Source organism: Saimiri boliviensis, chromosome 2 (assembly GCF_048565385.1).
Source record: "Saimiri boliviensis isolate mSaiBol1 chromosome 2, mSaiBol1.pri, whole genome shotgun sequence".
Lineage (NCBI taxonomy): Eukaryota > Metazoa > Chordata > Mammalia > Primates > Cebidae > Saimiri > Saimiri boliviensis.
The window spans coordinates 70224621-70252393 of NC_133450.1; the positions used below are offsets into that span (position 1 = coordinate 70224621).

General features: G+C 49.6%; 1 protein-coding gene across 10 annotated transcripts in view; it reads right to left on the minus strand.

The window, feature by feature from the left end:
- SYNE3 (spectrin repeat containing nuclear envelope family member 3) overlaps positions 1-26476 on the minus strand; it is a 103155-nt gene extending 76679 nt beyond the window's left edge. For 4 of the 10 annotated variants that reach the window (XM_074393562.1, XM_074393567.1, XM_074393568.1 and 1 more), the window contains exon 1: positions 16969-25794. In XM_074393562.1, the coding sequence (XP_074249663.1) occupies positions 16969-17002 (34 nt within the window). In that variant the 5' untranslated portion in view covers positions 17003-25794. Of the gene's footprint in view, positions 1-11218; positions 25795-26405 lie in introns of those variants that run through there. The other 6 variants (XM_074393561.1, XM_074393566.1, XM_074393560.1 and 3 more) reach the window with 6 other exon arrangements.
- Positions 26477-27773: the final 1297 nt, after the last annotated feature.

Sequence of the window (27773 nt, forward strand, 5' to 3'; positions counted from 1 at the left end):
TTTCATGTGCTGCTGACTCAGGGAAACCAAGCAAGGCAGGAATCAGAGGCAAGAGTGGGCCTCAACAAAGACTCTATAACCCCAAAATAAGAGGCTTTCTGGGCCGGGTGCGGTGGCTCACACCTGTAATCCCAGCACTTTGGGAGGCCGAGGCGAGCAGATCACAAGGTCAAGAGATCAAGACCAGTCAAGAGATCAAGACCATTCTAGCCAACACAGTGAAACCCCATCTCTACTAAAAATACAAAAATTAGCCAGGTGTGGTGGCATGCGCCTGTAGTCTCAGCTACTTAGGAGGCTGAGGCAGAAGAATTGCTTGAACCTGGGAGGCAGAGATTACAGTGAGCCAAGATGGCACCCCTGCACTCCCAGAGCAAGACTCCATCTTAAAAAAACAAAGGCGGGGGGCGGGGAGGCTTCCTTTAGGCCATGAGTCGGGGCAGAGCAGGCCCTGGAATGGGGTTAAGGGTCACGGTTCCAGTGTGGGCTCCACCACTAACTTGCTCCCAAACCCCAGAGAAGAGCAATAGTTCACACCTGACTTCCACCGGCTCTGAGACGAGTGAGTTTTCAGTTGGAAGGTTGTTGTGAAGGGGCACGTCTGCTTCACCTTGGGGCTTTTTCTAACTGAATCAGTTCATAAGGGAAATACACACTGCTAAGAAGCCCTGCCCTATCCCAATGTAAAGGACTATCATCATCATCTCTTGTTCTGGCAACCTAAAGGCTAATTGTACCATGTTTCCATATTATAACGAGTAACAGCCACGGGCTATAATAACCTACTATGGCAGGTGCAGCAGGCTGGAGTCAACGTTGTATTGTTCCAAGCTACAATTCCAACCTGTAACAGCTGGAGAACCTCGGTAAGAGCTAGCTCTGTGCCCTGCTATCTTCTACAGCACTCTACAGGGCTTCAGAAGCAAATATCCTATCGGGGGATGCCATGACTAGCCCTTTATTACAGATAAGGCAACAAGGCACAGGGATGAGATGTTAAATAACTTTCCTGAAAGCGTGCAGAGCCAAGATTGGACTTCAGGCAGGCCCGCTGCAGAGGCTTCCTGTGACCCTGAACTACACTGAGCTAGTAGACAAGTGTCCAGGAAGCCCGCAGTCAGCATGCTGAGGTTGGCTGCAGAGCCAGAGGTGAAAGTCAAGTACAAGCTGCTCCTGGGCGGCAGGTGAAAGAGCTACGAAGAGTTCCCCATGGTGGCCTGGCTCCGTAGCTCAACCTGACACTCTTCAGACACGGCGCAGGGCAAGCGTTCACCACGTGCGCCAGGCCTGCGGCCCGATCAGCAAAGCCATGCGTTGCCATCCACCTTCTCATACCTGTAGCTTGTGGCACACAGTGCCAGCCAGCATGCCCTGCTCAGCTCTGCCTCATCTGTTGATGTGTCTATCTTCCCATTGGAATGTCCTCCTTAAATGGATCACAAGGTCAGGCCGCATTTGAGACCAGCCTGGCCAACATGGCGAAGCCCCTTCTCTAGTGAAAATACAAAAATTAGCTGGTGTTGTGGCACATGCCTGTAATTTCAGCTACTCAGGAGGTTGAGGCAGGAGAATCAACTGAACCCAGGAGGTGGAAGTTGTAGTGAGCCAAGATCCTGCCATTGCACTCCAGCCTGGGCAACAGAGCAAGACTCCATATCCCCCTCAAGGGCAGAGGTTATATCTCATCTCCTCTGTATTATCAGGCCTGAGACACAGCTGGCACAGAGAAGAAAGGCAGTGCTGCTTATTCCATAAATACATGCAACATCAACATTCTTGGAAAGGCAGGGCTGGCTTTTCTGGGGCCAGGCCAGGGTAGGGAGTTGCTGGAACTGCCCCCAGATTTGAGGCTGGCTCTAGATCCTGGGCTGCAGGGCAGCCTTCACGGGATGATAGGACATTCCAGTGAACCAATGAAAGGTTCTGTGAAAACCTCCCTGCAGTTAACATGTCGAAATTGGACCTGTTCTTAGAAATCCTCTTATCTAGCTGTGCCGTTTTACAGACGGGGAGACGTTAAAGGAAATAGACCCTCCCAAGATCTGGCAGCAGCTCGGTGGTAGAGTGATGGCCATGACCTCTCTTGTGTCTCTGAGAAGGAGCATTCTATTTCTTCAAAATGGCTCACAGAGAAGGAAACAATCAACACTCATATTTGCAGACAGTTAATTTTCAACAGGGGTGCCAAGACAATTCGATGGAAAAGGATAATCTTTCCAACAATGGTGACGGGACAACTGGATATTCACATGCAACAGAATGAGATTAAACTCTTACATCACAGCATGTACTAAAACTAACTCCAAATAGATCAAAGACCTACACGCAAGAGCCAAAACTATAAAACTCTTAAGAAGAAAGCATAGCCATCAATCTTCCTGACCGTGGTTTCTTAGATGTGACAGCAAAAGCACAGCAACAAATTTTTTAAAAAATAGATAAATTAGACACCATCAAAATTAAAACTTTTGTACTTCCAAGGCAAAAAAGGTTAAAAAAAAAAAGTGACACCATCAAGAAAGTGCAAAGATGGCCCACAGAACGGAACAAAATTTTTGCAAATCCCATATCTGATAAGGGACTTACATCTAGAATATTCAATGAACTCTTAAAACTCAATAATAAAATGATGACCCAATTATAAAACGGACAGAGGAACTGAATAGCCAATTCTACCTACATCTAAGATAGCCAATAAGCACACTGAGAAGCCCAGGAAGCACAGAAAAGATTTCAACATCACTGGCCATCAGGGAAATGCAAATTCAAATTAAAATGAGATACTAATTTACACCCATTAGAATGGCTATACTCAAAAGAAGATAATAACAAGTGTTGGTGAAGATGTAGGGAAGTTGGAACCCTTACGTTAGGAATAGAAAATGGTGCAGCCACTTTGGAAAACAGCCCGGCAGTTCTTCAAATATTAAACATAGAGCTACCATCTGATCTAGCAATTCTACTCTTACATATATACTCAAGAGAAATGAAAACATATGTCCACACAAAAACCTGTGCTCAAATGTTTCTGACAGCCAAAAAAAGTAGGAGCAACCCAAATGCCCATCAACTAATAAATGAATAAGTAAAATGTGGTCTATCCATACAATGGAACGTTATTCACCTATAAACAAGAATGAAGTGCTGACATATGCCACAATATAGAGAAACCTCAGAAACCTTGCACTAAATGAAAGAAGCTAGCCACAAAGGACCATGGATTGTATTATTTCATTGATGTGAAATGTGTAGAACAAGCAAATTTACAGAGGCAGAAGTAGATTAGTGGTTGCCTAAGGCTAGGGAGGTGGGAGCGTAGGGAGTTGACTGCGAAGGAGTGCAGGGGTTCTCCTGGAGGTAGTAAAACGATTCTAAAAATGATTGTGGTGATGGCTATACAGCTCTGTGAATATACTGAAAGGCACTGAAGGTCGGCGAGGTGGCTCATGCCTGTAATCCCTACAATTTGGGAGGCTGAGGTGAGAGGAGTCCTTGAGGCCAGAAGTTTGAGACTACCCTGGCCAACATAGCAAGACCCTATCTCTATTTAAAAAAAAAAAAAAAAAAAAGCACTGAATTGTACACTTTAAATGGATGAATTGTGTATGACATCAATTATATCTCAATAAAGCTGTTTTTTAAAAACTTCAGAATCCCAAAACTAGGAGGACCATTAAAACTGACCTAATCTAACCAACCATCTCTGCTTGAATTTCCTTGAAAATACACCCACCAAAGGTTCCCAAGACTCTTGAACACCTTCAGTGAAGGATGGCTCACTACCTCCTCTGGCAGCCTCTTCTGTTGTTCCACAGCTCGGCCTCAAAGGAATTTTTTCTCCAGGAAGCTAAAACCTGTACCTTACCAATGGGTGCCAATATAAAGGAAGCTAAGAAACTGCTTGAGATCTTTCTTTCAAAATGGAGGACAATATGTTCCATCTACTGAGCACCTACTAGGTGCTAGTTAATATGCCCCTCCCTCTCCAAGCATTTATTAATGCACTTGCTCTTTAAGACAACTTCAATGGTTGGTATCATCATCCCCATTTCAGAGATAAGGAAACTGAGGCTCAGAGAGCTGAGATAACTTGAGGATAAAATCTCAGAACTGGTTTTGCCCTGGAGGCAGAGCTGGGATTTGAATCCAGGTGGATCCCAGCTGCTTAGCCAGAAGCTTTTGAGAGCTTGACACCATTTCAGCATCCATATTGGTCTTATAGGCCTTATATAAATGACTTGAACTTTTTGAATCAAACAACAGAACAAACAAAAGCAAACTGTGCCTCTGAAAAGAGGTGCTGAATGCAGCCCGATGCAATGCGCAGAGTGCCAGCCTGGGGGAAGGAGGGCGGCTGCCAGTAGCTGCATCGCTGTGGGAAGCCTGCAGTCTCAGAGGAAAATAAAGTGAAGTGATGCCCTCATACCAACAGTCTTGAGTGACAATGTTCTCAACCCAACAGCGCATCATTTGGTGTTTGGAATTCCAGTGAGGAACAAACTCACCCCCTGTGAAAGCTACTCAATTCAATTCAACAGCATTTGCTGAGATTTTTTTTAAAAACATTTTACACTTGAAAGGTAGGTCTTAATATTCATTCTCATTGTATAAATGAGAACCCTGAAGCTGGGCAGTTTCATGGCCTGCCCGAGATTCAAGAGATAGTAGCTAGGAGGTGAGAGTTCAAATCTAAGACCATTTAGCCAGGTGTGGTGTGCTTGCCTGCAATCCCAGTTACTCAGGAGGCTCAGGTGGAAGGAGTCTGAAGCCAGCCTGGGCAACTCAGTGACATCCCCTGACTCTTAAAAAAAAAAAAAAAGACCATGTGACTTCCACATCCAGATGTGCCTGGTGCTGTGCCACCAGGGTCTATAGGTTTCAAGCCGAGGGTCTCCAAATCACAAACTCTAAGTGAGAGTGCCATGGGTGATCAGTGCAGAGGCACAGAGTCTAGAGAAAGGGTCAATGATTCTGATGAAGATTCCAGGAGAGGCTCATAGCGGAGGGGACACCCTGGCTGGGACGTGAAGGATGAGCAGGATCTGGGTAAGTTGGGAAGTAGGAAAGGGTATAATGGGCAGATGGACTGGTGAGACCAAAAGCTAGGAGGTGGGGATGTGCAAGGCCAGGTTCAGGCTGCAGGATGGGCTTGGCAATTGTTATCAGAGAGAGGGGAGGAGGCCGCACTGGAGAGCAGGCTGGGAGCTTGAACAGCACAGGATTCCAAAGGGTTGTGTGGGTTTTACTCTGTGGGCAATAGGGAGCCAGTGAGGGTTTGTGAGCAAGAGAGTGGCACAGCCTACTCAGTGACAGGACCCACAGCAGTCAGGACAGCATCTGCTCACTGGTGTAGAAACCACACTGGACCAAGCAGGGCCCTTGCACCTTAAGTCACATGCCAGGAAACGTCTTGTCAAGTGCCATTTAACCCTAAAGCCTCCTTTTTATCATAAACCTGATTTTCATGGGTTCAGACAGAAAGGTCTTTTCTCAAGAACTGATTTGGCTTGGCAACATCTGATGAAATGCGTGAGCAGCCTCCATTCCTCCCAAGAGTGTCTGTGCCCAAAGTCTGTCCTTACCGTCCCAGCCAGGCCCACCTTGGGCAATGCTGTTTGACAGGTAAGGAGTCTCCTGCCTGCTGCTACCTTATCTCCCACTCTGGGCTAATCTTCGACCCTATGATTGTCCTGGTAGGTGTCAAGGTCATCATGGGTCTTGACCTTTGGATGCCAATGGAGACTCCTGTTGATGGGGTAAAATGTTACCAAATGCTACTCACGACGGCAAGAGTTCCCACATGTGAGGCCTGCTGCATGCCAGGCACTGGGCAGACACCATGAAGGCCCCCATCGACCTTCAAAGCAAGAGTCACTGTGTGGCCTTACAGATGGGGAAACTGAGGCTGGCTCTCCTGCCCAGGTCAGACAGCAACTGAGGCACCAAGTCAGAAGCAAGCCCAGGCCCGTGTGGCTCCAGTGCCTGTGCCAGGCTGCAATGGTAGGCAAAATGAGGAAGTGAATCAGGAAGGCAAAGGAGGAGGGTTCCTTTTTGACTCAGAACAGGATTTCCCATCACACACCCAACTGACTGAGAGGCAGATGGGGTGGAGGGTGAGCTCCAGCAGCTCAGGCTGGACCATCCCTGGTGAGTGTGCCTGAGCCTGGGGCTGGGAGAAGATGAAGGCCGTATCCTAAAAGGCTCCTAAGCAGATGGGCAGAGAGGTGAGCTGCGGCCACCTTTTCTTCTAGCCAAGAACCTTACCAGACCCAATTTCTCTCCTTTCCAAAGCTTGGGAGACGCTTAATTCATTTAATGACAAATCCTTCAAAGCCTCTACCAGACACCGTGGTCAGTGCTGATGATCACAGAGATGAACCAAACAAATAAGAGCATCCTGCCCTGACAACGCTCAGTGCCTGCTTCCTCTTCTGGAAAGTGAGTGTAGCATCCGGGGGATTCTCGACACTGTGGACTCCCTCCCCTGCCCCCTCCACCCAGTCTCTATAACTCGGCCTTTATTCACATGGGACCTTCTGGAAGAAGGAGCCCCGGCTATATTCACATTCCAAAATGCCTCTGTGGGCCACGGATTTTAACCTGCCTCCTCTGACATCATGTGGAGCCCATGGACAGGCCAAGAGGGCTCCATGAAATCTTAGGAAGCTTGTTCTTCTGGTGGGAACGTCTGTAATTCCCTCCTCTCCCCGGCTTCCCTAAGGCCCCCTATCTCACAGAAGACTAAGGACATGCTTGCCGCAAGCAATGCAGGGTGCCTATTGTTACACTCTCATTGTAAACGGCTCAGAATAGGCCATGGAGTGAAGGTCACAAACGTTCTTTAACCACTTCCTTTTTCTTGGACAGTTATATTGCATTTTTGTTTTTTTCCAGGCAACTCAAATATTTGCAAGGTTACAATTTATCTAACAAGAGAGCAAGCTGTGGACCCTTCCAGCCACAAAGCCAAGCTCCTGCCGGGCTCCGCCTTCTACCCTCACACTCCTACACCCAAAGGGGATTTTTCCGATCCCGAGCCATTATTTTCTTAGGCCTCTGCACTTTCTCTTTAGCAACAGCCGCTGGCCCTCTTTTCAGGGCCATTTTAAACAAAGAAATACAATTTGTGGTCACTTGGCCTGAGCTGGAAGATCAGGGCCAAGTTGAATCTGGATGATGTGAGGCTCCAGGGCTGGGCCGATGGGGACCAGCGGGGCTCCCTCCTGGAGAGTCACTGCCCCAGCCCCTGTCCTCCGACACAGAGATTCACAGAGGCCTGCTTTCCGTGGGACACTTCCTAACAGCTGCTAAGGATTCAAACCTGACTTTGCTGCCAAATAAGCCCTGCGGCTTTAGCCCAGTATAGTTAACTCCTCCAACTCTGCCTTCTCATCTGTAAAATGGGATGGTGATAGCATAAACTTCTCACTGCTGATCTGAAGAGTGAGTGAGTTAATATTGGTAAAGTGCTAGGAACAATGCCGGCACACAGTAGGTGCTATGTAAGTGCCTGCTAAATAAATAATAGATTTGCAAATGTGACACTTCTCCAGACGGGAGAAAATTTAAAAAGATGCAATATAAAAGTCCAGCAAAGAAAGCCAGTGACATCCACCCACTCTATGGCATACTGTGGCCATTTACAATGAGAAATTAATACCATGGTCTGCAGAGAAAAAGAGCAGACGGCGAAGTGCTGCACTCTAGAACAAGGGTTGGCAAACGTTTTCTGGAGATGATCGGAGAGAAAGGCCTTTAGGCTTTGCAAGCCATGTGGTCTCTGTCACAGCTCCTCAAACTGTCATGGCAGCCGGAAAACAGCCACACAGAGCATGTAAATAAACGAGCATGGCTGTGTTCCAACAAAACTTTATTTACAAAGACAGGTGGCACTTGACCAGCAGGCCACAGCTGGCCAACCCCTCCTGTGCAAATCATGCACAGACTGTCAAAAAAGATGAAGAATGAAGCCGGATGCAGGGCCACGTGCCTGTAATCCTGACCACTCAAGAGGCTTAGGCAGAAACGTCTCTTGGGCCCAGAATCCCTCCAGCCTGGGTGACAGGGCAAGATCCCACCTCTTAAAAAAAAAAAAGAAGGAAAAAAGTAGCATCATAGAGCAGTGAAATCATGGGTACATTTCTAAGACTTCAATTTCCTTAAAGTGGTATTAACATTCTTTTTTTAATTAGAGGCCTTTAAAGTTACATTTTAATCACAAATTAAAAGATTTCTTTCTTTCTTTTTTTTTTTTGAGACCCAGAGTCTCACTCTGTCACCCACGCTGGAGCACAGTGGTGTAATCTTTGTTCACTGGGTTCAAGCTATTCTCCTGCCTCAGCCTCTCAAGTAGCTGGGATTACAGGTGCACGCCACCACACCCAGCTAAGTTTTGCATTTTTAGTAGAGACAGAGTTTCACCATGTTAGCCAGGCTGATCTGGAACTCCTGAACTCAAGTGATCCAGCTGTCTCAGCCTCCCAAAGTTCTGGAATTACAGATGTAAGCCACTGCACCCAGCCTACAAATCAAAAGATTTCATAGTTCTACCAGACTTTCAGAAAACATTAAGAATATGAAGTCCAGCATTCACATTACATGAGACAGAAAAGGTATAGACTTTGAGGTATGGATAGAATAGGACTGCATCTGCCTTCTCATCTACTAGCTGTGACTTCTCATCTACTAGCTGTGTGACTCAGTGAAGGATATTCACCTCTGTTCCTCAGTTTCCTCATTTGTAAAATGAGGATGACAGTGGCACCCACAAGCATGCAAAGAGCCTGGCACTGAGCGAGCCTAGTGCTCCGTAGGTCCTCAATGGAAAGAAGCCACCTCTCCATCCCCAGCAGGCTGGATCCGGCTGGTGCTGAGTCTATGGCAGCAGGACAAGGCTGACTGTGAAGCCTGGCATGCTTTACTTTCCAGCTAAAAAAAAAAAAAAAAAAAAAACAATACCCTCTACAGTTTCTAGCTTTGGTTTACAAAAACAACATACAACCATTCAAACCTTGCTTTTAATTTCATAAATGGCACCCCAGCCTGAGAAACGGCAGGGCTCACTTCCAATGGGAGTTCTTGGCAGGAGTGAATCTTGGAGCTGTACTCACTGAACCCCTAGGGAGACCCATGGTCCTGCAGCGCTGGGGCCCTTGGCTGGCAGAGCCAAATCCATGCCTGGCTCCAGAGGCTCAGGCACGAGGATGCTTCCATTTGTTTTCCAGGAAATCTGCCAGTTTTGCAGGAGGCAGGGGAACCAGAGTCCTATCTTGGCAGAAAGGAGCATCTAAAGGCTCAGTCAAAGGCTTTTCTGAATGAACACCTCCCATGCCTCACAGCCTTTACCCAAGAAAGTTCAAGATGCTTAACAGGGTATTCAAAGTTCTTCTCCATCCATCTCTACAGCCTCGGCCTCCCCTACTTCCTGCCTCCTCTGCTTGCAGCAGGAGCCACCTGTGGTTCCCTGTACACATCATTTCTCCCTTTGGTCTTTGCTCCTGCTGGTCCCTCCACCCTTCTCTGCCTGGCTACATTCACCCATCAGCTTTGGCATCACCACCTCCAGAAAGCCTTCCAGGATTTTTCATAGTATAGAGGACTGGGAACTAACATTCCTAAGTACCCACCAGGTGTCAGATACTATGTTAGATGTTCCTACACATCAGCTCATTGAGTCCTCCCACCCACCATTAAATAGGATCTTTTTGTAGATAAGGAAGTTGAGCTTAGATTCAAAGTGGTTAAGTAACTTGCCCAAGATCACACAGCAAGCAATCCTGCCCCCTGGTTCTCCCCCACAGTCCCTTAGCAGAACCCAGAAGGTTTTAAATTGTCCTCATTCAGCTGGGGCTGCAGGATGATGTTCACTGAGCTACCTAGAAGAGTCTGCTTCCTGTATCCCTAACTTCCGTCTTTTTTTTTTTTTTTTTTTTTTTTTGAGATGGAGTTTCACTCTTGTTGCCCAGGCTGGAGTGCAATGGTGCGATCTTGGCTCACCGCAACCTTTACCTCCCAGGTTCAAGCAAGTCTCCTGTGTCAGCCTACCGAGTAATTGGAATTACAGGCACCCACCACCATGCCCGACTAATTTTTATATTTTTAGTACAGAGGGGGTTTCACAATGTTGGTCAGGCTGGTCTTGAACTCTTGACCTCAGGCGATCCACCCACCTTGGCCTCCCAAAGTACTGGAATTGCAGGTGTGAACCACCACACCTGGCCTACTTCCTGTTTTGCAGAGAACCCTTAAGACCTTCTGCCCAGAACCTTCACCTCCTTGGAATCCAAGGTCAACGGTTAACAGGCTGTGCAGGTTATAATTAGTACATGCTTGTTCCTGCCAGAACCTTGAGACGCCAGGTTTGCAATGTGCCTGTGAGAAGCCAGGCACCCAGCCTAGGAACTGCCTTTTGTCCCGCTGCTGTCTGCGGGTCCCTACATGAAGGGGCTACCTGCAGACTCACTGGTGTCCTCTTGAGTCCCTAGACCTCAGCACCAGCGGCCACCCACAGCCAGGCAGCAGGGAGAAGCCGCCCTCTGGGACTCTGCTTTGGCCGCAGGGCACTCAGCGGGAGGAGGCTGCCTTCCTCCTAGAGCTGGCCTGTGTCTGGGGCTGAGCTCCCCATCAGAACCAGAGAACAATGCCCCACTGTTGTATGCAGTGCTTGGAAGCTGAGCAACCACCTTCAAGATCCCTGCTGATCCTCTCCCTGACAGCCCGCAGGACGGCAGTCAGCCATTTTCACGCCTTTTCCTTAGCAGCACCCTGCGTTGTCCCCAGCAGTCCCAGAGCAGAGTCTCTGACCCTTCCTGCTGCTGCTACAGCCCCAAGGGCACCCACCCAACTGGCAGAAGTGGACGGTCAGCACGTGAGCCCCATTCTTTGTGCTCCCAGTGGGGGAGGGGGGAGCGGCGAAGCAGGAGGGACACATGCTAGCTTCCCACACCAGGCACAAGACCCCGCCTGACTTTCTAAAATATATTTTCCCTCCTCTCAGACAATACTGGCTTTAATGAATTTCTCTAACGGGATTGTTGGTCCACACGCTTTGCATGAAAGGCAAATGCCACTGTGTCCAAGTTGACTGCAGTACGACCCAGGGACAATGCAAGCCTTCTGCCTCCACAGAATGGGCACCACATGTGCTGGATATCCCCTCCGTGGAGCTGGCGACTCCACCCCGGCCTGCAAGCAGTTGGCAGGGGCTCGGGTGACTCACCTTCTCCTTTGTGTCCTCTTCAAAGCACATGCAACCTTCTGATATGTTTATTTACTTGCCTTGTTGACTAGATCCTTCTAGAATGTGAGTTCCATCAGCGCAAAGGCTTTACCAATCTTGTCCAGGACTCCTACCCCGCTGCCCAGGACTGTGCCTGTCATCCAGGAGCTGGCGCCTCACCAAGGAGCTAGTGAGTGAGGGAAGGAACAGATCTTTGCTTCGTGTGTTTGGCTTCATTCATTCTCTCCACACCTCCATGGGGTGTCCGGGCGCCACGTACAGCAGAGGAAGCACTAAACTGGAGACCTGCCCTCGAGGAGCTCGCAGCGCATGCGGGAGAACGATGCATCCACAAACAGGCCGGATTAGGGAGCTGAGTGAGGTTCGGTTCAGAGGGACACAGCAGGGGTGGGAGAAACTCACTCAGAGGAAGGGCTGGGTAGGAGCAGTCACAGAGGAGGAGATTCTTGAGCTGAAGGGACAGTGAAGGAGGTGGCCGCAGGAGGGAAGGGCGTGGGGGGAAGGAACAAGATGTGCTGAACAGCACAGCATGAATTAGCATCTGATAGTCTGTCCCCAGCGGGGAAGAAACGAAGGTGGAAAGTCTCAAGCCTCATTCGTTCATCCAACAGCATTTACGAAACGCTCTGGCCCAGAGCAGGCAGGGGTTGGCCCCAAGTCCAAGGAGATTTTCTGCCTTCACAGACTCTTAAGGGGCACACAGACCCTTGGAGAACAGCACAAGGGCTCTGGGAACACTGAGAAGGGGCAGTCTAATCTGAGGGTGCACCAAGGCTCCGGGGAGAGACGATCCCCCTTTACTCCTTCCACCAATGACCCGAATGCCCAGTGCACAAAGCAGCATGACTTTGACCTAGGATGACCAATTTATCCTGATTTGATGCACACCATCCAGGTTTTAACTTGGAAAGTCCCAAACCCCAGGAAACCTCTTAGTCTTGGGCAAACCAAAAACAGTTGATCACACCTACTTTCACTTTCATATCACCTTCCAAGACCCCCAGACTATCCCCCACTCTGCTGACACCCCATCCTCACCCCCACGTTCCAGCCACTCATAGGGGCTGGGTTCCCGGAGCCTGAGTCCTCAGAACCAGGTAGGTTCCCGAGCAGCCTTTCCTCCGGGACAGGGAGGGAGACGTGCTCTGGGTTACGGACGGGACAGGCAACTACAGCCTGTGTGTCCTGCCTTTGAGGCTCCTAATCACAGCTGCCACAGGCTCTCAGATCCAGTCACTGTCTTCCTTGTCTGAGCTTTATCTCCCGAGGCCTCCGCAATCCAAGGACAGGCTTCCTCCCCCGCCTGTCTTTGCACAATCAGAAAGAGACCCATTGTGGGTGCCCCACAAGCAAACATGGAGGCAATGAGCAAATAATCACAATGCCGCCATCTCCATGTTACGGAAGGAAAACCAGCACGTAAAACCGATCAGGCACTCACCTTCGGCATTCATTTTGCAAGGCCCTGAGGATTCCATTATTCAAAAGCAGCTACTCAGAATCTTGACTTCCAGAACCTTCTAGAGCCCTTTCCACTAGCCCTGCAGAGACTCAGAAACCACAGGACTCAGAAAAACTTAAAGTCTTCCCCAGATGCTTGTTTCTAGGCTTCTAAAATGGAGCTCCATGTTGAGCAGTGAGTTTCCACCAAAGACATTCACAGAAAACGGTCAGGCTGGTGTCACTCTGAGCTCCTGGAGGTCTGACCCCCAGCTTTAAGGCCCCCCAAACAATGCTGGTCCCCCCAAGAATCTGAGGCACAGGGATGAGGAGTTACAAGAGCCCCAGCTTTCATGGGAAAGGTGCTAATGATTAAATTAATCTCATTAGCAAGCCTCTAGATAAAGTGGATTTAATCTACCCTCAAGTCCCCTGCAAGGGCGACGCAGGGAAAGGGCTGGGTCCTGCAGCTCACACTGTTTGCTAGTTCTACCATTTATTATTAGCTCGTGACCTCGGAAATGCTCCTTCACTTCTCTGGGCCTCCCCTACCATGCAGCGTTAAGCATTGCCATCCACCTTTGTACACAAGTCTCCGACTCTTTCCCAGACATGAGAGAGTAATAGCGAACCTTCATCAAGGGCATGCTATCTGCCAGGCACTGGGCTAAGTCTTACCAGGATTCTTTCATTAATGCAGTAGGTCCTGCTATTCCTGCCTATTTACAGATGAAAGAACTGAGGCTCAGAGAGGCTAAGACACCTGCCCTAAGTCCCACAGCCAGTATATGACAAGTTTCCTCTGCTCTTAACCACTAGACCATTAGTGTTTGCTGAATGAGCAAACAAATTAACACTAAGTAGGTTCTCTTTTAAACAGTAGACACAAGATTGCAACTTGTTTCAGAACTACTTTTGTTTTGTTTTGTTTTGAGACAGGTCTCTCTTTGTTGCCCAGGCTGGAGTGCAGTGGTGTGATCACAGTTCACTACAGCCTTGACCTTCCAGGCTCAAGTGATCCTCCTGCCTCCCACCTATCAAGTAGCTGAGACTACAGGCATGGGCCACCATGCTAGGGTAATTTTCTTATATTTTTTGTAGAGATGGGTCTCACCATGTTGCTCACACTGCTCTCAGATTCCTGGGCTCAAGCAATCCTCCTGCCTCAGCCTCCCAAAGTGCTGGGTTTACAAGTGTGAGCCACTGCACCCAGTCAGAACTACATTTTTGAGAGCTGAAATTATTAGAAGAGTGACTAGTTCAGATTTGCAAGCCCACCCCCTACTGCAGAGAAGGCTTCCAGACAGGAGGTTGCAAACCACTGCTCACTGCCTGATTCTGTACAGCTCCTGAGCCAAGAATGTTTTTTAACATTTTTAAACGGTTAGAAAAACATCAAAAGAATAATAGTGTTTCATGTCATATGAAAATTCTGTGAAACTCAAATTCCAGTGTCCATAAAATTTTATTGGAACACGAACAACACCCCTTCATTTATATAGTGTCTGTGGCTGCTTTCTCGACATGACGAAGAGCCAAAATATACTTACATATTTCCTTTCTGGTCTTTTACCAAAAGAGTTTGTTCTGGAAGCTTCAAGGCCAGTGCTATTTATCAGCCCAAGGGAACTACCTCACCCCACCCTCTGCCTATCAGCACAGCATTCTTCTGGGTCCGGAATCCTAGAAAATTCTACGCTAGTCCTTTCAGCAAACTGTGACACAATCCGGATAGCCAGCTTTGCTGACAAGCAAAGGTTTCCAAACGCTAAGAATCGTGTCTTCATCAGAGCTTTCGTCCTGGCATTTGTCTCACTTATAGTCATTTAGGGGGCCTTTGCCAATAAGCTGAGGTCCCCCACACCGTCACGGTTGTTCTGCTGAAACCATCTCGCCACGTCCTCCAAGCAGTATCTGAATCATTGCTAGACTGGGTCCCACCCTCGCAGGGGCCCACAGTGTGAATCACTACATCAGCTAAAAGTTAATAGGAAGCCAGCATGGTGGCTCATGGCTGTAATTCCAGCACTTTGAGGGGCCAAGGACGGAGGATCCCTTGAGCCCAGGAATTCGAGATCAGCCTCAACGACATAGAGAGACTTCATCTCTATTTAAAAAATAAATAAATAAAAAGACAATCGGAGCCTCACACAATCACTCACAAAAGAAAGGCTCACTGGACAACTCTCCAGTGATAACAGGTAGGGGCCACTGGACACATGCGGAAAAAGCTGGCCAGGGCTGGGCAGGGCCTGTTCACATCACGTTCTGTTTGTTTCCCTTCTGGGGAGCTTAAGACCTGGGGGCAGGGGCCCTATCCGATCTACAGAGTCCCAGCCTGGAAGGCAGCAGTTCTGGGTCCTGCCCTGGGACTCTGGGCACCTTGCTTCATTCCAATGCTTGATTAGCCCAAGCACCAGCAAAGGAGCCAGGTTCTTGTGGGCACTGAGGTCCTGTACTGTTGCATTCACTGAGTTTACGTGGCAGCGCTGACCCCAGGAAAATGGCCCTGATTGCTGGACAGATTGCTTCGAAGGCTGCTCCTATGGTCTGGGGAAGGTGGAGCAAGAGGGCAAATGCATTGAAATGGAGATAATCTAGCTGCACTGTCCCTGGGGAGCTCTGAGTGAAGCTACACTGGGAAGCCCTGCTATGCACACGGCCGCTCTCAAGTCTGCCAGTCCCACTCTCTGCCAGTCCAGGTGGCTGGTGCCAACAGTCCTGGGTTAGTGATCTCGTTGGACAGCCCTCAGATCTGTCAGAATGTTGGGCCCTAGAGGTCATCTAGTTCCATGTCTTCACAGTGTGGCCATTTGTGCGCTACAGTCATGATTTTGACTATATCCGAGATGCAGACATATCCACTTTTTTCTAATTAATTTTCTTTAATTTGACCCATTTAAACTTGTTTATTTTAAAAGAAGCCTTTTTCTTTTTATCTTTTTTCTTTTTTTCTTATATCTGGATTAAGAAATAAATGTTTATGCAGAGCACGGCAGCTCATGCCTGTAACCCCAGCACTTTGGGAGGCCAAGGCAGGTGGATCATGAGGTCAGGAGTTCAAGACCAGCCCGACTAACATGGTGAAACCCTGTCTCTACTAAAAATACAAAAATTAGCTGGGCGTGGTGCTGCATGCCTGTAATCCCAGCTACTTAGGAGGCTGAGGCAGGAGAATTGCTTGAACCTGGGAGGTGGGGGTTGCAGTGAGCCAAGATTGCACCACTGCACTCCAGCCTGGACAGAGCAAGATTCTGTCTCAAAAAAAAATAAAAAAAAAAAAAACACAGTCAGGATCAATTGCCATGTGTCATAAAATAATGAACATAAACAAGGTTTAACTCTATCTGGATAATGTTGCTAGTTTACACGTGGGGCCTGCTCATTGTTAGAGAGCTGTTGAACAGAGATTAGCCCTCACTGAGATGTTCTCCTGGACAACATCCAGGGGTTCTCCAACATCCCTGTGCATCAGGATCACCTGGGAAGCTTTAAAAAGCAGCAGATAAGCAGCCCCACATCCAGAGACTCTCTAACTAATTGGTCCAGGGTAGAGCCCAGGTGGCCATGAAAAGGTCATCTAATCAGAACGATTAAAAGAAAAGGAAAAAAGAGAGAGAGAGATGAAGAGTGAGTGGCTGGCTTTCAGTGCCCTGGGCTTGTGCCACCAAATTCATTCTGGCAATTACCAGTAGCCCCTAGTCCAAATACACCAAGATGAGATCTGACCTGGTCTAAGCCCCTCCACCGTATTCAGGGGACCTAGAGGCTCAGGGCTGGGAATGAGACAGCAGAGCCTGCTACAGTCATGACTTTTTTATACACAGTTAATTTCATAAAAGAAAAAAGTTACATTGGCCAATTGAAGATGGCTGGTGCCCCAGGCAGGCAACGAATGGTTAAGGTAAGTGGTCTGCACCCTGTATACCTCTAAAGGGGGACATTGTCCACATGGATGTAGGCTTGGCTGGGTCAACTCCGGCCTATCATGCCTTCCTAGATCTGCTAGGGCACGGGCATCAGCCAGCAACACCTGAGCCAAGGGCTGGCCAGCCTGCAGCTGTGCCCTCTTCAACTCACTGCACATGCTGGGGGCTGAGGCAGGCGGAAGTGCTGAGTTCCCTTCCAAGTGATCTGCATAATGGCAAAGTCACCTCCCCGACTAGGGAGCACCCAAGGAAAAGAGGGAGCGCTTGGAGAGGTGGGGAAGGGAATCCACAGGAACTGGCGTGACCCAGCACCTTCTGCTTGCTGGGAATCCCACATCTGTCTTCTCATCTCCGACTCACAGTGATTCTGCAGGGAAGGTACAGCCAGCCTCATCTTACAGGTGTGATACCCAGGTCCATGGAAGTTATGTGACTTGTCACAGGTGACAAAATCAGGGTCCCAGCTCAAATCAGGGGGATTCTACCTGAGGCCTGGGAGCAGAAAAAAAACTCCATCAAAGTCAAAATTGGAACTTCCTTTGCACAGATGGTGCCAGTGATACCTTGCTCTGCTGGCTAAACTAACAATAGTGATGGGCCCTGACCTCAGCGGGGTGGGCTGCAGTTCACAACTGATGCTCACATACCCAGCAAGGCAAGGAGCGTGCCCCTGCACACCCACTTTACAGGGGAAAATGTTGAGGCCCAGAAAGATTGCGCCTTTGGGCAAATTAAAGGGTCCTTCCTGGTGCCCCTCCCAGCCCCTTGAGCTTCCCTCTCATAGAGTCACACCCCCTAAGATGGGGCTGCTTAAAGCACACACCTCACCCACTGGACACCTCCCACAGGGCAGGGCCATGTCTCTGTGGTCTTCCTAGTTCGTGTCCACCTCAGCCAATGTCAGTACATTGAAGAAACGCCATTGCCCAAGGCACGGGTTACAAAGCGGAAGGGCCCAGTTCCCAGCCGCAAACACATGCTTCTTTGGCTCCCAAACCAAAGTGGGCTCCAGCTAAACCCTGCAGCTTCCTGCAGGAGACCCAGACAGGAACTTCCAGGACCGTCCTCTCACCTCCTCCAAGCAGCACATTAGCAAGTGAAGACTGTGGCCGGAAGAGCCTGGCCTCAATCTCCCTCCCTGGACATTTGGGTGGTTTTACCCAGAGGGAAGTAGAACAAGAGATGCCACAAGATGGAATTTTTAAAATAATCAATTTTTTTAAATTACGCCTGAGCAAACTTGAGTTTGAAATCAGCAAACAGATAAATAGGCAGATCATGGAAGGCAGGCCTGCTCGCTGCCTGGTGCTGGCTAAATGACAGAGATAAACCTGGCAATCCCAACTGGCTCACACCCAACCCTGCAGCCACTGGCTTGTGGTCACCAAGTTCTTAACAGCTAGTGAACAAGTGGCGGCCGGGGTTCCCTAGGAGAAAAGGGTGTGTTCAGAGAAGACAGGGTGGGGTGCTCTGGGGTGGGCCCCGGCTCTGGAAAACCTTTGGCATTCTTAGCTCATGTGAAACTGGTCCCACAGAAAGGATTTCCTTTGAGGAATGGCCTGGCAGTGTGAGAGCCACTGGGGGCTGTGGAGAAAGAGCCAGATGCCTGGTTAGGAGGCTGAGTGACTCACCACTCCTACCCACAGCACTCTCGGCACGGAAGGGCCAGTGCAGCCTGGCAGTCACCTGCCAGAACTGTGGGATCAGGTCACCTGGATTCAGTTTCCAACTCTGCTGCTAGCTGAGGTAGCTGAAGGTGGGTTACTTAACCTCTCAGCCAAATGAAAATAACATCAGAGCATCCTTCATTGGGCTGTTGGGAGGATGAAGAGAGAAAAGGCAGAGAGCACTTTAGACATTCAGTAAGCACTAGACAGACAGGAGCTGTAAGGATGAACCATGCCAGAATCATAGATGGCACCCAATGTACTCCATCAGCCCACTCACTCATTCATTCGTTCATTCATTCATTCATTTTTTTTTTTTTGCTTATTAATAGTTTAATGTATGAAGGAAACATCCAGATTTCTGAATATGAAGGTATATATCTCACATTAATTTAAGTCTACATAAAGTAGAGCCTCTATACTGACATATTGAAATTTACTTTCTGCTTAGCCTTTTCTGTTATGTAAACAATTGTACATTTATTTGCCATTCTAAAACTTCAGGATCAAGTTTACATAATTTTGCTAAATTTCCGTGTTTGCTCAAAAGCAAAAGAAGTATATACAGCATTGAGCAGCTTTGATGGCTGGGTTCTGGACAGAAAACAATTCCTGGCCTTATCTTCTCTAGTACAGAAGACAGACAATTAGCTCAGCTGCAAATAATTAACACAAATAATTTCAGGTGACAGGACAGAGCATGTGGGCAGGATGGGATGGGTGCCACTTTGTGGGCAGGAAGGTCCCTCTGAGGCTGTGGCTGTGAGCTGAGGTTCCGATGCAGAGAGGGTGCAGCCAGCGGGGGGCAGTTTTTAGGAAGGGACAGAGCAAGAAGCCACGCTAGAAGAAGGAAAACTTGGCATGTGCAGGGGAGAGAACATCAGATGCGAGTGAGTCCCAGGGACGCCAAGAGAGAGATATCCGCAAGGTTCCAGGGTCAACCCCCAGAGAACCCAGGAGAATGGAGGGTTCTCCAAGAGGACAGCCCCCTGAAGGGGGCCACAAAGGGAGATGACGCATATTGTACCTTCTCTCCCCAGCCTCAGGTCATGGCTCCAGAGCTCACTTTTTTTTTTTAATTTTTTTTATTATTTATTTATTTTATTTTTTATTATTTTTTCTTTTTTTATTTATTTTATTTTATTTTTATTTTTTATATAGCATTCAGAGCTCACTTTTTTCCTGTGTCCTGGAAATATTAGGATCTGCCCTTCATACTTCATTCAAGAGAGCTCTGAGCACACCTAATGTTTGTAAGATCCTACTTTAAAGCCTTTTAATTTAATAATGGTAATCATAATAATAGCACCCTCTCTCTGGGTTGGGAGCAGAAATGTGAGGATGAATAACCCTGTGTCCAGCCCTCAAGGAGGTCACAGGCTAGTGGGGAATCACTCTTGAAACTGTTGATTAGGAGGTGGCTGAGGAGGGCTTCCAGGAGGAGGTGATGTCTAGCCAGGTGTTGGTGGGAAGGGGTCGGGAGGAGAGCTGGGCAGGGGAATGGCTTGAGTACAGGTGTCAGGTGAGAAAGGTCAGGATGAGCTAAGGGCTTTATGGTCCATGGAGGTGGCACACATTGCAACAACCTGGGCCAGCTAAGAATGTGGGACCTAATCCTCAGAACAAGGCGGATAAGCAGGGAGTCACCTGTCAGTGATCTGGACCCTGCTGGGCTTATGAGTGAACTGCAGTGGCCAGACCCAGGTCCCTAAACACCTAGTTTGAGGCTGTGGTCCTTGAATGAGAAAATATCTGAACTTCAAGGTACCTTAGAAATCTCCTAATCTCAACCTCCCTCTTTAAAGAGCAGGAAACAGACTAACCCAGGTGAAGGTCAAATACAGGCTCCTCCCGTCCTTAAGGAATGAGGCTACCCCAGTGAGTCAGCGGACTGCATTATTTCAGCAAACGTCACTTGGGAGGGGCTCAGCCCTTTTCAGATCTCAAATAAAACTTGTGGCTTAAATTAGAGTCCAACCAGCCCTGGTGGCCACCCTGTTCTGCCCATGCCTTGGTGATGACCACATGGGCCGAACACTGAAAGCCTGCCATTTCATTTCATCAAGCCACCATCCTGAGTTGTGTTATACCATGAATATCAATGAAACACACTTTGAGGGATGGTGGTTGTCAGGTAAGAGCACTGGCCGGGGAGTTAGGAGACAGCATCTTGACCCTGAAGCACCTCCAGGACTTGAGCCAGCCATTTCTGCTGCACAGACTTGGTTTCTCCACATGTAAAATTATAAGCATAGATCATCTCTAAGGCTCAGGCTGGCTGGACTGCAGCTGTCACTCCTAAATACTTCTCCAGCGCCCACACACAATTTCTCTGGGCATGTACGTTAGGGTTTGTTTCCTAGTCTCCGAAAGTTGCCTTACCCACGTAAAGTTTTTTCTCATTAGGTCCTCACTAAGCCCTGCTCCGTGGGGAACTACCACTAACCCCGTTAGATGGGAAACACCTGAGAGCATTGGGTAGCCAGCAGGGCAAGGACCTGGGCCCAGGTCTCTACTGCCCAGGGGAGCACTCATGCTGGGACACAACAGCCATGCGTTAGGAAAGCCACCATCTGAAGCCAAGCAGTCCTGGAACACCTGTCTCTTGGAGCCCTGTTGGCTGTGACAGACACTTCTGCAGAGGGAAAGCAGGAAGAATCCCTTTGATGAGAGAAGAAGGGGGCCAAGAATCAAGACGTGCAGGACCAAAATGGAATGGCTTCCCCCAGCTCCCCACGCACCAATGCCCATGCTGCAGACAGTGGGCTTCCTTGCGGAAGAGCAGCGAGGAGAGGTAGAGCGTTAGCCTCCAGATCATCTCTGCGATCTGACAGCTGGAAAGCCACCACCCAACTGTCCTCTACCAGGGCACTTCCCCATGGCCCCCCAGGCTGGGTTGGGCCGTGGAATTTCAGCCTCTAAGGAGTGAAGAATGTGCTCACAGCACAGCGCACTGAAAACGAAAGTGGCTCATCTTTTCCACTCCCCCTCTGGATGAAAGTCCTCCTCCATCTTCACCTGCTGTGTGATTTGGGTCAAGGCACTGAACCTCTCTGAACCTGTTTCCCCAACTGAAAAATGGAAATAACCATACCTGCAGCACTCAATTGCTTCAGGGATCAAGTATGCCCTGCAAAAAAATAGGATGAATAAGAACAGAAAACCACACATGTTCTCACTCACAAGCAGGAGTTGAACAATGAGGACACATGGACACAGGGAGGGGAACATCACACACCAGGGCTTGTCAAGGGGTGGGGGGCTAGCGGAGGGAGTGCATTAGGAGAAATACCTGATATAGATGACAGCGTGATGGATGCAGCAAACCACATGTATACCTATGTAACAAATCTGCACATTCTGCACATGTACTCCAGAATTTAAAGTATAATTTTAAAAAAAAGTAAGATAAAAGTTCAAAAGTCAGTTAAAAAAATAGGATGAGTATGAGGAGCTCTTTCCGAAGAGGACTTCCCATAGGAAAAAAGATTCTAAGCACTGCTTGTGTATTTTCTTTGAGAATGTTTCTGTTCATATAAGTTCTAGAAGTGTGTGGTACCATTGTAAATTGTAACTCTCTTCTGACTTTTTAAAAATAAAATGATCCTATCAGTTTAAGCTCATGTATACTTCCCGTCTCTCTCCCTGACTACCCTAAGGAGGAGGCTTGTGACCCAGGACTCACACTGGTCTGTCTGTCGAGTGGTGTCCTCGTGAGAGTCGTACAGGGGTGACAGCCTGGAAAGAACTGTCTTCCCTACATGTGTGCCCAACATTGGCCTTGACCAGGACACTTCCCTTTGTTGTAAAACCAGCAGATTGTTCCAGGTGACCTGAGGTTCCTTCCAGCTCAAATATTTCAGGATTTTATGATTCAGCAGCATAAATCATTAGGCTAGGACATTTAAAAATCCTGTTGATAATCTGAGATCATAGAGTGTTATTGTTATCTTGCTTCTTGTATGATTTGGAAAGAGGGAGATTATGTCTCCTACATTAAAGAGAAATCATGTGTCATACAACAGGATTTGTTGCTTTATTTTTTAAATCCAGCCAGATTAACATTTGAATCTGAGGAAAGAGGCAGATTTTCTAAGAAAGCATCTGAAAATGCTCCATGTGATCTTTTAATTTCATTTGTATTATGTAAGATTATATATATAATGGAATATATGTGCCTCCTATTTGTACATGGTGAAGCATAAACATATTTTAAAATAACACCCTTAGCCAGGCACAGTGGCACATGCCTGTAACCCCAGCGACTCAGGAGGCTGAGGCAGGACAATCGCTTGAACCTGGGAGGTTGAGGTTGCTGTGAGCCAAGATCGTGCCACTGCACTCCAGCCTGGGCAACAGAGTGAGACTCTGTCTCAAAAAAACATGAATTAATTAATAAAAACAAAAAATAAAAAATGGCCACAAGCCTCCCACTGGACTGAAGAAACAGAACATAATAGATCCCACTGAGAGTAAAACAGCACCTCCCTGATCAATTACCCACTTTCCCCTAAAGATGAACACCTTGATTTAGCATTTTCATTCCCTTGCCTTTTTCTTTTTTAAAGCAGCTTAAGGTTGTGAAACAGAATCTGTGTATAAAGGCATGTATAAAACATACACGTAATTAGCAAATAAATACAAAGTGATTTCCTTTGTAACTGCCCCCCATGACTGTCCTAATCCTCTGGCCTTTCCTCAGCGTGTGTGGTAATGCTTGACTTTTATTTAAGGTAATCACCTTCTTGCTTTTTGTCATCATTTGACTTCTCAGCTATGTGTCACTAAACAACTCATTGTTTAATGAGCTTGTGTTTTGAGCTTTTATAATTGCCTTAGCAGTTCTCCCTGGCGATGCTAGGATTCCCTATGTCGTATCTGCAGCCTAGAAACCCAGGCGCGAGATCCAGGCTGCACACTGGTGTTATAATGATAGATGAGGATTAGTAATAATAAAAACCATCAGTCCTTCAGGAGTTCTAGACCAGCCTGCCCAACATGGCAAAACCCTGTCTCTACTAAAAAAATACAAAAAATTAGCCAGGCATGGTGGCAGGCACCTGTAATCCCAACTACTTGGGAGGCTGAGGCAGGAGAATCGCTTGAACCCGGAGGCGGCAGCTGCAGTGAGCTGAGATCGCACCACTGCACTCCAGCCTGGGCCACAAGAGCAAAAAAATTCCACCTAAAACAATAACAACAAAACAAACCATCAGTCCTATTTACGGTGTGCCCCCACCATGCCGGGTGCTCTGCTAAGCATCATCCCCAGTTACCTCATTTATCCTCGCAGCAACCCCGAAAGGGTAGTATTTAAAGAGGAGAGAATTAAGGCATCAGCTTGTCTCGCACCCACTTCCTAGTTGCTCAGCCCCAGAACATTATCCCTAAGTCCTAAAGCAAAGATTCCTTTCAGGATGGGAGGGTCAGGAAGCACTGCTGCTCCTGGGTTTCTATCTTTGTGGTCCAGTTGGGGTGCTTTAGATGTTATTTTTTTTTAAAGTTCAGAATCCTTTTTTTTTTTTTTTTTTTTTTTTTTTTTTTCCAGTAAGTACTGATGGCTTCATGAATGAAGACAAGCATCCTGTCTGGTCAGTACTGTTTTCCCAGGGATGAACGTACAACATTTTCATTGGATCTTCTAACATAGGCCATGTGGTGTCAGGAAGAGCATCAGGTCAAAAGCCCTGAGTTCTAATACTGGCTCTACCACATCCAGCCACTGGATATCAGCCTCCTCATCTGTAAACGGACCAGCAAAGCAGCCTTGCCTACTACCAGATCCTAGGAGATGAGAGGCAGGAAGTGCTTTGGAAGACTCCACAGACACATCCGAGTCCCTCTGTAGGCTTCTCTAGAATCTTCTGCCCTCCCTGGGGCCAAGGGCCAGCTTTCTGTGCTGGAAGGACTGTGAGGTGGGTGAGCCAGGACCACCCACCATTGACAGACAAGGGGAAATCAAGGCAGGGAGAGGAAGGGGAGAGCAGAGGAGAACCCAGGTATCCCAACGATGCCCTTTCACCTCAAACTGTGACACCTGCTCACGTGTGCTATGTCTGACATCATCTGAGATGCTGATCAGGGCAAAGCTCATTTAGTGCTCACGACGCCCTTTGAGGCAACACCTGCAGTGCTATGATGAGCCCCTGTTCCCGGGGAAGGACGCTGACGTTCTAAAAGGTGAAGCAACTTTCCCAATGCTACACAGCCAGGAACGGGCTAAGGTAGGACTGGACTCAGGTAATCCAACTTGACTGCCCCCATTCCTAACAGCTGGACGATGCGGGAGGCCCCACTGCCCAGTGGGCTCCCAAAGGTTCCCAGGTGCTTTGGACATTGAGCTGGGCCTGCCCAGTCTTGCCTCCTGGGGCCGCCAAGCCAGGGCCCCCAGCAGCCCGCCTCATGTTTCTGCATCACTAGGCAAAGGGGCTGCCCAGGCATGGCCAGGTCCACAGCTGCTGGAGAGCATGCAAAGCACCCAGGCAGGAGGGTTGTTCCCATGGAGACAGAAAGAACTCCAACTCACCCTGAAGTACCTTCAGGGAGCCAGATGCCAGACTGCACCTGGAGGCAGAAACCTGAGCCTGGATTATCTCCACTTCCCTCTGTCCCACCAGCCCATCCTCAGGCCTTCTCCTCAGGACCCGCGACAAGACGTGAGTTCCAGAAATAAGCCATGCCAGCCCACTTCCCGCTCAGCCACCCCTAGAGGGGCCTCTCTGGCTGAAAACAACGCCCGGGGCCAGCAGCCTTGGCACAGCTGTGGCTGTCAGCCTGCCGAGTGCTGTCCGGCCTGAGGAATGTGCAGACCCACATGTGCTGGAGCGTCCCACTGGGGCACAGTGACAGGAAACTGAGCAAAACAGCTCGTTGGCACCGATATGCCCCTCCCACCTCTGAGATCCTGACTTCTGTGGGCTGTTGGCTGCCCTGGTAGTGCAGGCGGCAAGTCAGGGCCCTTTAAGCAAGCCACGCAGTGTGGCTCCGGGCAAATCACTCCCCATCTCTGGGCCTGTTTCTGCTCCTCTTGGTGGATGAAGGAGGCTGTCCTGCCAAGCTCAGAACCGCAGTGATTTTGTGACACCCTCTCCTTTCTGGGAGGACAGTCCATTCTCCTCATGCCCTCATTCATGTGGGATGGGGCATGTCTCCAAGACACATCAGGCTAACCCAGTAGCAGCCCTTGGCTGTAGAAAGCCACCCCACCCAGTGCGGGGATGAAGGTAACACTTCAGACTTGAAAGGGTGACCAGGAACCTGGGAAAGAGTTGAAGGGCAGCAGCCCAGGGTTGGAGCTTCAAGGCCAAAGTGGTTAACTAAAAATATTCATTATCACCCGGCCCAGGCCAGAGCCCCCTGGCTTCCAGTTTTGAAGGAGAGGTCAGCGGGACGGTGTAGGACCCTGCTCCCGGGTTGACCAATGAGACATACCAATGAGTCTGCTGTTTGGGGTCAAGAGCCCAAGACCCCAAGAGAAGTCAACATCCATCCGAGGCTTCCTCAAGCCCTGCAAGCCATCTCTGGCCTCACTGCCCCCCCCGCCCCCCCCCCCCCCCCGCTTTAGAGATATGGGAATAAGGCTCAGAGAGGTTGACCTGCTTGCCAAGTTTGCACAGCCAAAAGGTGTCTGAACGAAACTGAACATTCGGGGCTGGACTTCCCCTCCTCGCCGCCGCCTGCTCTGCTCTCCCAGGCACTACCGAGAGTGCTCGTGGTGGCCAGGAGTGGGTCGGGTCCCCGCCGCGCGCAAGCCTTGGTGACAGGCCAGCCCACCCCTAGGGGAGGCAGAGGGAAGCCCCGGGGAGGCCCCCCGCCCGCCTGTGACGCGCTGCCCCGGGCTTTAGGGCTTTTTCTTGCGGGCCGAAGCTCCCGGGGTTCAAAGGAAAGGCTCGGGAATTTCGCTGCCCACAAGGAACTGTCGGATTTAAACTAAAAATACCCGCCCGCCTGCAGCTGTCACTCCGGGGCCCCCGCCCCCGCGCCAGGCGCGCCTTCCTAGGTCCCCCAGACTTTCGGCGCCCCTGATCCTGGGGCTGTGTCAGAGCTGAGCTGGGGCTGAGCACCCGACCCGCCCTGCCCCGGCCCCGGCCCCGGACCCCGGCCTGGCCTCCTGGTCCCCGCGCCACTTACCCGGCCCGGAGCGTGGAGTAGCGCGGCGCCACGGGCTGCTAGGGCCGAGCCTCCTTCTCGCCTCCCCGAGTCCCGGGCGGCTCCGGGGCGGGGCGGGGCCGGGGCGGGCCCGGACACCCGCGAGTACCCCCGCCCACGCCAGGACCAGCCGGGTGGCCCTGCGGGAGAGGCCGCGCCCCTCTTCGCGCGCGCTCGGCGGAGGCCCCGGGTGCGCAGCCACAGCCCGGCGGACACCCTGAGTGGCACCTGAGACCAGGACCGAAGAATAGCCTCGCCGCTCTCTGTCGCAGACCCGGGGCGGGGGCTAAGGAGGGGTCCTGTCCACGCTGACCTGGAAAGCAGCCCGGAGCCCTGGCCCCTGTCCGTCTTCCTCCCACCCTACCCACCCGCTTCTCATCCTAGGGAATGCGCAGAGCTGCCTCTCCCCGGGAAAGTTGGATCTGTGCGCCCAGACTTGGAAAAGGGATTAGGACACCGGCAGGTCTTGCCCTCACAGAGCAGAGGTGGGGGCCTAGGCAGGGCACATCGCCCGGAGGCGCGAAATCCAAGAACACAACACCCATCAGCCAGCGTCACGCGGGAAGAAAGGGCGGGGGGGGGCACCCTGCCCGTCCTCTCCCACCCACAGTCCGGGAATCACAAGGAATGTGAATCCCCAAGTATACCGTGAACCTCCAACAAACCCAGGTCCTCAGAATGCGCCTCCCTTCTCCCTTCCCACCCAGTAGAAACATCCTCCCATCCATTCACCAACCCTTGCTCCTGCCACGCCAACCCTTTAACCTGGTCGCAGAATGTCTAATGTCTAATCTGCCTCTGTGCCTGTGCACATGAAGTTGCCTTGGCAGGGGGTTTGCTCCACAGCCTCCTGCCACTCCCCCACTGCCTGACGGCTGGAAGCCTGCGCACCTAGGCGCACTCTCCCTCTCCTCCCAGGTCAGCGGTCACTGGCCTTCCCTTGCATCCAGCCGGGCTTTGAACAATCCTGGCCCCCAGCCCTTATCTTTTTCCGAGTAATGACACAGTTGCATGATAGGCTCCACCTCCTCTGGATCAGATGAGCGCCACTAATGAGGGATACAAGTTGTAAAACTGGGTATAACGCGGACTCCAGTCATTATAATTTAGGTGCGGCTAGAGATTTTACAGATGAGGAGTTAGTAACTGGCCCAAATCCGATGCTTCCGGGAGGGTGTTTTCCGTTTTTGTTTCTTAGCAGAGATGGTAGATGTTTGTAGAACAGATCTGTGTAAAAGTCAGCGTCCTAAGAGACTGAATTGTAAAGCAGGACAAGATAGTGTGGGGTGGGGTGGGGGGGTCTTTTCCTAATTGAGAGGGAAGTGGAAGAATTAGCCAAAACCCAGGATT